Below are 13242 nucleotides of genomic sequence, written 5' to 3'. Positions count from 1 at the left end.
ACTCCTTTCCACAGCAAATATGAGGCAGCCAACCCCCCTTTCTTTAACAGATGATCTTGAATGATCTCAGATTTACTTTTAGGTAAAAACATGCAGCTGATTTCCAGCATATCACCCACAGGGCAGGTAATTAGTAGGTCACTTTGTTGAAGTCTGGCTATGACAGATCTGAAAAGAGCACTTGAGTGGAATGAATGACCTTGGGACGGGTTGTTCCATGTTTTAGTCACACATATGTTTGTCTTTCACAGAAAAGCTGCCTTCTTCCTATACTTCAAAGACTGGCACGGTGCCACCGGTGCTGGCTTTAGGTGTGAGAGGGCCTAAAGCACATAGCACACTGCAGAATCTCATTGGGCCACCTGACCCGCAGCTGGCTAGTGTGACGGACAGCAGTTCCATCAATGCCATCTACTGCAGGAGCCAAGCAGAGCCTCTCGTCTACCTGCCCCACCTGGACAGCCGTGTGCACAGGGAGCTGTGCCTCTGGTTTGGAGGGAGGGCTGCTGATGCAGCACTGCAGGCTGCTCTCCTGGATCTGGCTTCCCCGTGCAACACAGAAAGGTGATGGCCCTGAATGGTTTTGAACTGTAGTTGTTCCCACAGGCAAAGTGTGACATGGATGCCAGGCAGGCACGCAGCTAGCGTGCTTTGTCTTTACATATCAGTCTTCTGCTAAAGGTCTCGGTGAACAAGAGTGCAGGGTGGGAGCTCTCTGTCAACTTCTGTATTTCCAGACCAGTTACTACTCTGTAGTAGTAGTACAAACTACTAAAGTACAAAAAAGCAAAATTCCCTCTCTCCCAGGACTGTCTCCTCCGCAGCACATAATAGATGTATCAAGGTGTCAGGTGTGGGACTCTTGCAGTTGCTTCCCCTTACTTGTTCGCTGCTAGCTAGGCCGGTAATTCATACACTTGCAGCACCTGCTTATGGGCCCTCTGTCCCAGATACAGCTGATCCGACTGGTTTTCGACCTCCTCCAGCCATGCCTGCTTTACTAGAAAGTGGCCTTTTACTAGAAAGCCTGGTCTAGCTTTGTTGTATGTCCCTTACCAAGTGATTAGAGGTAAGGGGCTTCAGGTGGAAAAGGCTTTTTGGAGGATTATGACAGAAGTGTGTGAAAATAAAGGGTGGCTTATAAATTTTTAACTCTAGCAATCAGCATGAGAAATGCAATTTAGGAACTGATGGCATAGCAGTAGGGTGCCAAAAAGTGCTGGGAGCAAGTGAGGTTCAGGAATCTGGAATCTTGCTCTCAGATGGGTCTGGGTACAGCTGCAGAGGGAACTGGGCTTTTAAGAATATCGAACTACAGATCTCCTCTCCCTGGCTGTCACATTTGCCACACAGGCCTGTGTAATCACATGGGATGCAAGCCTCTGCACTGGGATTTGCAGGCCCTGGGCATCTTCTTTTAATATTGCTAAACGGAATAAATGATGCTGTGGTGAAACTCTCCTGCAGAAAGCTCAGACAGGGCTCTGCAACTGCAAGTTCTGGACAGGTCTTCAAAGGTCCCTTCTGATCCTGGATACTGGGTGCAGCGTGGCATACTGTGTCAGAGGCAGCAGGCTAGAGGTGGGGTCATCTGCAGTCCTGCACACTTTCTGCAAAGTGACAAAGTGCAGCTGTGTAGAATTAATCTGATGCTCATGGAAGGATTGTGTGTCTAGGTTCAGTTCTGCTTGGCCATGAATAGTGACTCTCTTAGGTTTTACTTATAAGATTTGAAAAAAATCAATTTGGCAAAGTTTTGTTCTCTTTACTTGTTTATTTTCCTTAGAGATGCTTTTTTCCTGTTACAAAAATGATGAATTCTGCTCCTCACATATAACTTAGCTAGTCCAGAGCAGTGCTACTTTCTAAATAATACACTTGTTTTCCTCCCAATGCTGGTAATTTGGTCCATTGGGAGACAAGAATACAAACTGCAACTGAGATTGCAGTTTTCAGATTATACTTGCAAATGCTGTGGTCTTCTGGGAGTGAACAAGCAGGATGTATTCCAGCCGATTCAGGGGTGGCAATGAATGAGGCAGGCAGGTTTGTCTGAGCAGCCTGCATTTCACAGACCTAGCCAAACTGTTTCACAGACTGCAGTTTGCATTGCTGTCAGTCTCTGGCTTTCAGAACCACACCTTATATTTACCATGGCACGATTTGGTCCTTTTGGGTATGCAGGAATGTTGTAGAGGTTTCACTGGCATGAACATCTCTGGCAGACTTGATTGTGCTTGTTGCCCAACATGAACCTTTAAAATTGATTAAACTCGGGATAAAGCACCAAAAGTGAATAGGAGCTATGATGACTCTGTGGGTAGGAAAAGCTTTGGTAACGCAGCCTGACATATTTCTTGATTCCCAGATCTCTTTGCCAAGCTGACTACTTTGCATTACCTACTTCTAATTGAACACAGAGAGCCTCAGAGGGAGTAATATTAAAAGGTGTTCAGTCAGAGAAACGTTGATGCAGCTCATGTCATAGACAAGGGATTGAAATGGCTTTTCCAGTGAAGTCGTTTTACCAGAGAAACTTCTGTTACTCTGGGTTTGTTGCAGAAAGTAGGTTTGAGTAGAACCCGGTATAACAGCTTTTAATATTTATGTTTTTCTTTAGCTCTCAGGGTCCTTCGTCAGCCAGGGCAGAAGCAGATGAAGAAAAGGTTGATCTCCAGGACGTGGTGCTGTGTCAACCTCCAGCAATGCTTGTCTCAACTACCAAAGGTCAGTGTTAGAGAATAAATCTTGAGGTTTTATGGCTCTCCTTCACTGACAGTATTACCTTAGTGTAGCCCACCTGTTTTGGGAAATTCTGCCTCCCTGGGTTCCTCAGTGCTGTGACTTGGACAGTTCCGGAGACAGGAATGAATTTATAGTGAAACACTGTTGCCTGAAATGAAGTGACAGGGGAGTATTATCTCATGGGAGTAGCCGCTAGAGTTCTGTAGAGTGCTTAGGTTTCACCACAGGGTAAACAAAAGAAATAAGACAACCCACCCCACAGGAAATCTCTACACACAGGGGCCTGTTCATCAATCATGTGAAGACTTAACAGAGTCCTTGAACTGTATGTTTATCTGGTTAGAGATCATCTACCTCTACTGGTGAAGAGTCAAGTATAATCATCGTGGGTATGAAATGGTTAAGACTTCATTCAGGGCAGTACTGATCACACAATCACAAACGAAAGCACTTAATGGGGCTAATATTAACTGGCTAACACCTGGCTCTGCCCAAATCCCCCTTTTCCTTTTGTAGGAGGGTAGTGTTCCACCTTCTGAATTGGTGCCTGGCTAGCAGCAAGCTGACTGTGTTTAAGGAAAACCTGCCAACGCATGTGGGCCTTCTAACTGGCTCAGGATCTGTGTGGTATTGGGGTGTCTGCTGTAGAAGGCCAGTGTACTGACAACCCTCTCTAGTGGGTTGTCATAGCAGATCTCAGGTGCAAGTGATTTTTAGACAATGCTGTCAGAGTGTTGTTGTCTGGTTTCTACTCCCACAGCTGAAGATAGTTTCACAGGAAAAAACAACTGAGGGGAGTGGAAGCTCAGTAGCTGTTGGGGGAGGGAGAGATATCAGAAGGAAAAGAGTATTGTACTGATATACAAAAGGAGGCACAGAAAATTATATTGCCAAAGGAAAGAATGTATGAGAAAAGAATGAAAGCATAAACCAAAGAGATGAAAGGAGTGGAAAGTGACAGACAGAAAATGGACAAGGGAGAAGGAAAAAAAAAAAAAAAGTCTCACCTTTGAGATACACTTTCATTTAAATGGGTAGTTAACTCTGGTAGCTTGGCAGGCAGCCATTGGCTCTTTGTTATTTGGGATTGGTATTGATGGCAGCTGGTTGCTGCTGGTGGAATGAGTCACATTTTCTGCCTCCCCTTCCTTTTATGGCCATTAATGATTCACATTTGATGTGGGCTGCTGAGTTACACCACACCACGTTCCATCTGTATTTGGGCTCAGGAAGTCACTTTCAAGCTTTTCTCCTCAGATAACTGTATCATGACTTTCAGACAAGAAGCTGAAAACCTGGTCTGAGAGCAGCCACCTATGGAGTTTTAAGGAAAGGAAACATTCACTGACTTTGTCCCTCAGGTCTCCAGCAGCTTCTCTTGCAGACAGGAAGGTATACCCATGCAGACCATGCAGAACAAATATACTGCAGTTCCCACCAGTTATATCTGCCCCTTCTCAATAATCAAAGTTTTACTGGCCCTAGCAGGTATTCTTGTTGATTCAGGACACCTGTATTTGAAAAAAAAAATTTAAGTGTCAGTAACTAGAGAGGAAACAAAATCTTACCACCTGCAACCCTAAAGTTTGACAGTTTACGTATAAAGTGGCAGTAGTGTGAGTCTGGCTCAAAGCCTGCAGAATTAAAGCCTTAATGTCAAATAGAAATTTCAGGCGAAGAAACACCCTGCCTGTCCCATCCTTAGGAACAAACACAAGCTTTTGCTTTGTTTTGTTGCTGTTGCTTTGAACTACCAGACTGAACCTTCGTCAGATTCCTGGGGGGACAAATATCCATATCATAAAATCTAGAACCAGAAGAAACATTCACTGCTGGTAGTCCTATCCCCAAAACCAAGTGTAATTGGGACACAGAGATTAAAATACTCCAACCTCATTACATCATTCAATTGGAGCTAAGAGAAATTAACGAGGCAGTATAGAGGAAACTCAGGTAGAAGTGATACTGAGGGTTTGTCTTCAGAGCTCACTTTTGACAGGTTGTGGAGATCTGAACGTACATGGTGTACAGAAAAAGGCCATACTAGGATTAGGACAGCATAACAATGAAGGTGATGGTAAAAGCAGAGGCCCAAGGTATGATTAGAACAAAGCAAAGACCTCAGACAGATCAGAGACTTTAGGGAAAAGTGTTGAGCTTGTCCTGTAGTTCCTAAGGTGGGGCTTAGACACTGCTCAGGAGGTCTTGTAGGCTCTTTCTCCTGAGCTTTCTCATAGCATATGTTGCTACTCTGTTGGCAGTGAACTTGGAATTCAGCTTAGAAAACAGGAGTATGAAAACTCAAGGTTCTAACCCAATGTAAGTTCCAGTCACTTCTACAACCTTATCTACTGGGCTCAGGGATACAAGGAGAGCATAAGGAGCTAGACCTAGTGGGTGGGAGTCAGGCAGCAGAGAGAAGGCTAGTACCATTGTCATGATGACCAAGGACAGGAACGTGTGAAGCCACAGGTGGTACCAAACCAAAGGGTGCAGTGAGATCATGATCACAGGCCGGTCCAAGGATTCAAGAGCCTGTGCCAGAAGGCAAGATCTAGGATGAAAGTTAAAGACAGGACTGAAGGAGAGACAAGAGGAAGCAGAAGGTAGTGCTGAACAAGATTGCAGAAGCTAGCTACAGCTAGGACCACCATTAACAGAGAGGAATGGCTGGGGTTGCATCATGCACTTTATAGCGGACAAATTGCCAGTGGGTCTTGTTGACCTCAGCGTGGCCAGGCTTAGCAGGTCCGTAGCCCTTGAGGGTACTGACTGCTGTCGGATCACCAGCTGTAAGGGTAACAGCTCAAATGCAGCCTGGCGGGGGCTGGCACACAGCTAGCAAGCATGCAGATACCTCAAAGACAGATGAGCAGCTCATAAATAGCTAGATAGACTTGATGAGACAGACTATCTGGGGTAGATGATTCATAAAGATATTACTGGTCATGCCATAAGCTTTTCCATTCTAGGTCGGCCTTCGATAGCAGTCATTATGAGCTGTATAGAGGAAATAAACCATAAAATACAGTGTCACCACTTGGGTTTGCACTTCAAGTTGGAACTAGCCGCTGTGAGAGTTGCCTTGTGTTGATACCACAGCTTCTGTGGAAATAATTGCTGCTTTTCTTACTCTCTTTTTGATCTAGGGGACATCATTTTGGTGGTGTCACCCATGGTATCTCCTCATGCATATGGTATCGTGATTTCAGTCTGTACCCATCGGGGGTTTGTTCTGCAAGGAATCAAACAGCTGGAGCTTTCACCCAAGCAAGCTGTTGGGCTGAGCATGACATCAAGTCAGGTACTGGATAGAATGTGCAGCTCAGTTGTACACCTTGGGTTACCAGTTGTTCTGAAAATAATTATGGTGTGAGCTTCTGGGTGTGTGAGCTGACATTCCTCTAGTAAGTGTTCTCAAGGACATTCTCTTTTTGCTAGCTAGCCAGCATTCGTGTTCTCTGTATTCCTGTGAGTGGTACTCTGGTTGCTTTCAGTGCTGTTTTTTTTCTTTAGGAGGAAAATCCCACCAGGCCTCAGCCTCTCACTGAGAACAGAAGTGTGAATTCGTAATCAGGCTGCCTCCTAAGACAAACACGATTTTTACCATTGATCTCAAAATAAGCAAGAGCAGGCAGTAGCCCCATAAACTAAAATAACAATTTCTGGTCTGCAAACATGTATTCAGGAGAATAGTTTTGATCTAACAGGCTGATGTTTGATTTTGTACTTTGTAGTCCCTCTGGGACTGCTTATGGCCTTTCAGCATGAAGTCCCCTAGTTTAATACATTCCAGATGGGTTGCAAAAAGAGCTTTCCTATTGTCAAAAATAACCTGTTTTTTCTTTTTCTCTGAAGCTCTGTCTAATGTGATGATAGATTTGAGTTAGAGTGCAGTTGGCACTTTGACAAGTCAGCCTAAGGAAACAGGAATAATCATAAATGCAAGATTTCAGTCAGACTTAATATATGCAAGAAGTCCAGTTCTGCACTACTTTACATGATAAATCACCCAGGAATCACATGATGCTTCCTGTTACAAAGGAGGGGACCCCTTATTTTAAATTATCATAGTTAGGATTGTTTGCTGTATCAGTCAGGAAATGTGTGATTTTGCAAATTGAACTGTGTACAAAGTGCTTTTTCTGTGATCAAGCCTAAGGAATAACACTTTCCCCACTCATAATATTTTGTAGAATAAATGTAACTTATTTGCGTATTACTACAGCCCAAATGGCCAAATATTTGGAGCATGCTTCGAAACGACCATTTAAGAAGCTAACAGCAGTAACTATTGCTTCAAATGTTCTGTTTGTAGCTAAATGTTTCTGAAAAATCATCCCTTCGTTTGGGACTCAAGGTCATTTTTGCATGAGTGACTTAGGATCACATACCAGCTGAGTTATAACTGTTGTGGTTTTAGTACAGCCCAGTTACAGGGCAGAATGTTTTTATGTTAAACCTCTTCCCTGGGGTTTAAATTAAGTTTCTTTGTCTCATGAATAGATGACGCATGCACACCCAGTTAGTGGAAGTTACTATGGCTCAGCTGGTGAGCTATATCTTGTTATGCCATTGTAACTTAACTATTTGCTTGAGCCCTATAGTGATTACATCTGGATTTAGTAGTCTAATCTGGCCCTCATTATTTCAGATTGCTGTGTTTTGCCCTAGCAAGATTTCAAGTTCATCTGATGTTTCTGCAAGAGGAGAGCTCTCTGCTGAACCACGCATGCACTGTCTCATGTTGTTGTTGAGAAAGGAGAATGCTAGTCATCACATTCCTGCATTGGTAAAAGGTAATGTTTCAGTGCTCAACAGCCTTGAAAAAGGTTTGTATTTAATCTGCATGTGAGCCAAACATTAATAGTCCAGCCACAACTTTTATGTTGCAGGGAGTATTTATTGAGATCATCAGGGCCTGATAGTTCTGCTGTGTCTGTCTCCAGACCAGTGTGTAAATCAATCACTCTGTATCCAACAGAGCAGAACGATCTTTGTCAGTTGTTTGATCTTTAGCACTGGAGTCCTCTTGAACTTAAAGTAATTCATGTTGGAAGGGACCTCAGAAGGTCTCTTATCCAACGACCTGCTTGATACAGCATCAGCAGTGAACTCGGACTAAGATGCTCAGGGCTTTTTTCAGTCAGGTCTTGAAAATCTGCAAGGACAGAGATTCCCCTGCTTCTCTAGGCCTTTGTTCCAATGCCTGGCCATCCTTATGGGGAACTGTTTTTCCTTTATGTGAAGTTGGAACCTCCTCTGCTTGAATTTGTGAGCCTTGTCTCTTGGCTTCCCACTGTACACATCCATCATGGGCCTGGCTTTGTCATCTCAATAACCTCCTCTTAGGTGTTCTTATTGCACAGAGTGGTAGGGTAGCAAAAATATGTATGTGCCACTGAGCCTGAGGATAGCATCTGACCCTATCAACCTCAGACCTGAATTCTGCATTCTTGTGACTTCCAAAAACCAGGCAAGTTGCTACCCCAAATCTTCTTACTTGAGTCAGACTCTGTCCTGAGGCTCTGGTTCAGGAAAAACTGTACTTGGTTTTCTTAAGGGTGAGCTGACATTGGTCTCAAGTGGGAAAGATCACAGGCAACAGCAGTTATCAGCAGGGAACAAAGAACATGCCCTGCCTACTTCTTCCTGCTCTGGCAGTGGGCATGTTGCCTGCAGCAGGAGAGTCTATTCCTGCATCTGTTTTCCTGCAACCTCCCCTTTCAGACGCCACTGCTGAGAGAAGAGGATCACTGTTGCTGGCCCCTGCATTAATACCATTACAAATCGCTCATGATGGAGACATTCATCCACTGCCCAATTGCTTCCTTTAATCTATCCACAGTAGAAAAGAACATTTAGAGGTTCTGGGGGAAAAAATAGCAATTCAGAAAGTCCTCTGCTTTTTCTCCTGAGACTATCACAGAATATTCTGAAAACACGTACAGACACAGTGAATTAATCATGGCAGACTAATTACGGTACTGTGTCACCTGCTGCCTGTAGACCCAAGGAAAGTTGCTCATTATGGAAGTACAGTTTCTGCTACTTTTCTCACAGAGTGCCACAGACCATGTTTACAGTGTTCATGTTTTGCATGGGGAAATTTCCACTAGAAATATATAGGGGGTCACTGGAACAGAGAATATTCCAGAAAGATAAAATGTTTTCCTTTGCTGTAGAGAACTTGTTGGGGTTTTTTCCCTTAGTTTGTAGATAGATTTTGCAAATGCCTCTTTCCATGTGTTCTGTGGCTGCTTCAGAACTGATCCAGAGAGATATCTTATTCCATATTCCAGAGCCCTGGAGAGCGGAAGCTGACATTCTTGCCGCATAAGCTTTGGTTTGGCCTTTGTAAAGTGTAGAATAGTACTAGGATTTGAGTAGAGTAAATACCACACTAAGAAGTTTTGCATCTGTAATCAATACCCCCAAAAAGCAATGAAAAATTCAACAGTCATTCCTGAAACAGAGCAGATAGATGTCTTTGGGTAATAGATCTCTGTCTTGAAGATCAAACACTATAAACCTTTGTCTAAGCTTTACTTTATGCCGTGCACCGAATTTGAATAAATAGCAGGTGATGCTGATGTGGCACATTTTTTAGTTACTCATTCCACCTGAATTTTGAAAAGCAGATAGGTGGTTGTCGGTGGTACAAGCTCAAATTTTTTGTCAGTGCTACATTTGACATCTGAGGTTTGCCAGCAGCCTCTAGCCCTAGTAATCCATTTCCTGTGCTACACTGTAGTAAATCTTTGACAGGCTTGTATGGTGGAAAGCAATCAAATATATACAAAGTAATTTAAAAAATAAGCCTTTGAAACTGATCTGAAATATAATTACAGAAGGCTGAACTAATTGTTGTGGAAGTGTACTGTATGCCAGTACCTTAATATACTGCCTGCGCATAGCCCAGTCTTTTGGATGAAGAATGGGAACTGAGAGATTGCTAGTTCCAAGCATTTAGTGTCCGTAGAAGTGGCATGGAGTTGGATATTTTCCAGACTGGGAGGTACCTGAGTAGAACACCATGTTTCTGTTCAAGTCTGTAATCCTAGCAATGCCTCTGTGGCCATGTGGTACTGTGTAGGATGCAGGACACTGGCCTTGCACCTTGAGGCACAAGACACCTTGGGGGCCTGCACTTGAGCACTGGGCTTAAGATTTGTGACTTCTCTTCCTTGTGGACACCAACATATTTAAGGCACTTATAATTTAAGAGCTGTGTGGCATTCTTTATGCATTTGTTCCACATTTCAGTTTGCAGCAGGAGTTAGAAAGTAATAGAAACAACTGGGGTGCTGGTCACAAAGCAGAGGGGTCTCCAGAAAAACCTGTGGCCAAGCAGCAATTTTCAACAGCTACTTGCCCCACTGTAAGTGAATGTGATCTGGGGGAGAGAACATGATTAAGTTGCATTTCACATCTTGTAGGTATGCTCAGCATTACAGACCCACATTAATGTCTCTGTGGTCAGGTGAATCAAAGCATTTGATAAGAAGACTGTTTTCATGCCAGACTGCATGACAGAGCTCTGTATTCCTCACGTTCTCTTTCATTCTGTGCACAGGACTGATGAATGGACTGGCAAAGCAAGGCCTCCTTGGCAACAGGCAGAGCAGCCTGCCTGCCGCTGCTGCGCCAGACCCCTCCATGTGTTTTCATGCAGCTCCTTACACAGAGACCTTGCTGCAGACACTGGGTAGGTCAAAGCTATGGGAAATGCAGTGTTCTGGCTTTTATAAGGTCTGACAACCTTATGAGGGGATTTTCCTGAATAAGAACATCAGGAACATGCTTGTCTATAATAACTCGTTGAGTGTTCTGCTGCCTGTCAGCTCTCATTGGATGTCTTCTGTTGCTGGGTAATGGATGGAAGAATCAATAAGAAAATGAAACGGAAATACTTCTTTAAAGTGAATTTAAAGATATGTGGAAAAATAATTGATTTAAATGCGACATGGTAGCAATCAATTAAGCCTTAAACCTACCATTGTTAAAAGATTAATACCAAATCAATACATATTTGTTGCCACAGTTTCAAGAGAAGTCAAAATGCTAAAATGAGATAAGTTAGCAGTTAAGCACATAAAACTAGAATTTGCTGAAGTGATAAATGTTGGCAGCTGTAGTTCTTCTGTAGGTGCAGGGAAAGGACTTATTCATCTCACTTTACTCTGATGTTTCTTAGTTTCAGTTTATAAAGTCAAATCACTTCAGTAGTTCATTCATTCAATGTTGGGAAATTGGTAGGACTTGAAAAAGCAAGTAAATGTGTTTGCTGTTATGAATCTGTGACTCTAATGGGTAGGAGAGTCTTAAACCTGCTAGTTCTGTACACTTGGAGATCATGGCAATCAGATGTTTGTTTAACTACAGGTAGTATTTTCTTATGTATTCAGGTTAATATAGCTTTATTTAACTAATTAAAGTATTCTAAATTTTGCATGTCAGGATTTTCAATTGAAGTATATTGCTCTTCAAAACCAAATTCACACTAAATCACAAGGAAAAATAACAATCAAATGTGTGTCATTCACCATTTTCTAGCATTAAGAAATGTTAAGATGTATGGGAATAACTAAGTAAATAGATTTTAATCTATGCAATTGCTTAAATAATCATGTAGTGAAACAGTATGGAATTGAACACAGGTTTCTGATGGGCCGGGGATTCTGCAGGTTGTACTGTTCCCAATAGGACTGTGGGTACATGCATGGTATTGTAACAGTCCCCAATTTAGCCCTCAATTGTATGCCATGTAATCTAGAAAGCAAAGTGAAGTATCAGTTTGATGTGAAATTAGTCATTAGTTATCAATCTGAAATTGGTGCCTTCGATAATTTTTGTATAGATCAACCAACTCTTAACAGTGTGAATAAGGAGATCAAAATTATTTGCCTTATGTGGCAAAAAGTGATTCTAGTTAAGGAGTGTGACTAATTAGTAAGGGTTTGCTGTGATACTGCTCCTCATGCATGATTCTTTTTCTGGCCATGCTGAGCTGCAGTGTGAGGAGCAGTATCACAGTGAGGCACTGGCCTCTGTCTCCTCGGTTGAGAATTAATCAGCTCCTTCACACTAAAAAAGACTTGTTTTTGTGGGGTAACTAGTTTTGATTTGATTTTGTTTTGATGATCTTCCTGGGCAGGAGGAAACCTCAGTGCAGTGCCAGACCCCCGTAACATTCCTCTGTATCTTTTCTGTGATCGAACATATGCTTCTGATCCTGAAATGGAGCAAGTTGTTATGCTGACGGTGGTTGGAATGGACACTATGAAGAGTGCCGGAGATCTCCTTCACCAGATCCTTCTTCCTGAGTGCAATAATGAATCTCTGAGTGCAGGTGATCCAAGCTCGTGGGGAGGGCTGTAGAGTTGGACAGGAAAGTTTATTCTGTCTAGGTATTTTTATGACAGCAGGAGCACTATGAAAAACATGGTAAAGGGGCCTCAGGAAGGAGGACAGGTTTCTTTGTTAACCTGCCTGAAGAACTGAAGAGTTTATCGTGGCTAGTTAGTCATGGGCAAGGCCACTTTTCATATTGCAAACAGCTCAGATGGGCATAATTTTCTTCAGAGAGTGTCAAATTAGTTCAAAGATGTGCTTAGGCTTACTAAGCCTTTTATGTAATCCGGACCATTGTGTTTCTCCCTAAGTACTGGGAAATAAAGCAGCTGTGTAATTGGGGCACAGCAACAGGAATTCAGAAGTCACACACTATTCTGTCCACTGACTTCCTTTGTGATCAGAAGCAAGACACTTCACCGCTTCACGCTTTGTTTCTTCATGCGCACAGGAGGAATAACAGTTTTATCCCCCATGTTAAACGCTTACAAATGCATGAAGAGTGCTGTCAAGTGCTAAGCAGGATGATGATTTTATATAATTTCATGATACAGATTGTATCAAAGTGTAATAGTACAGGAAGCATGCTAATAAAGGGCAGAAGTCTGGCACAATGTCTTTTATACTATGTTGTACCCTAATCTCCTGAAACAATACTGCAGAGTAAGTTTTGTGTCATAATAAGCAATGAGGAGGTTGTATCTGACAGAAACTTCCAGCAACATGCACTCATGGATTGAGCTACTAAATATCTTGCTATGTTGGAAGTAAGACTCCTTTACAAACACAACAATATTTAAACTACTTTAGAGACAACTCAGCATTAAATGTACCTTATTACTATAATGAATATAGCTTGAAATTGAATGTTATGAGAGGTGGTAAAGGGTCTATAATTATGGATTATACTGTGTCAAACCACATTGTTATCGGTGTATTCTCAGTGTTTCTCTTTCAGCTCTTCTCCATTAGCTGTGTTCTCTAATCAAGTCATGGCACTTATTCTCTGTGGTGCCCTGTTGATTTCCCAGAGCCCATTTTTTGTTTTCACTGTAATGTGATTTCCTAGCATTTGTATATTGTGGTTTTTCTCAGTATATTTCTATATCTGCATTACAGTCCATTTTGGATGCAACAGGGGGC

General features: G+C 42.5%; 1 protein-coding gene across 1 annotated transcript in view; it reads left to right on the top strand.

Moving 5' to 3' along the window:
* The window catches only part of DNAAF8 (dynein axonemal assembly factor 8), a 94945-nt gene that overhangs the window by 51104 nt on the left and 30599 nt on the right, over positions 1-13242 (top strand). Inside the window, exons 15-20 of the mRNA XM_080383507.1 lie at positions 252-564; positions 2621-2727; positions 5895-6049; positions 7400-7544; positions 10322-10453; positions 11903-12097. Of these exons, the coding sequence (XP_080239633.1) occupies positions 252-564; positions 2621-2727; positions 5895-6049; positions 7400-7544; positions 10322-10453; positions 11903-12097 (1047 nt within the window). The remainder of the gene's footprint in view (positions 1-251; positions 565-2620; positions 2728-5894; positions 6050-7399; positions 7545-10321; positions 10454-11902; positions 12098-13242) is intronic.

This window comes from Falco punctatus (genome assembly GCF_963210335.1).
Source record: "Falco punctatus genome assembly, chromosome: 4".
Taxonomy (NCBI): Eukaryota; Metazoa; Chordata; class Aves; order Falconiformes; family Falconidae; genus Falco; species Falco punctatus.
This window is presented reverse-complemented; position numbering and strand designations above follow the sequence as displayed.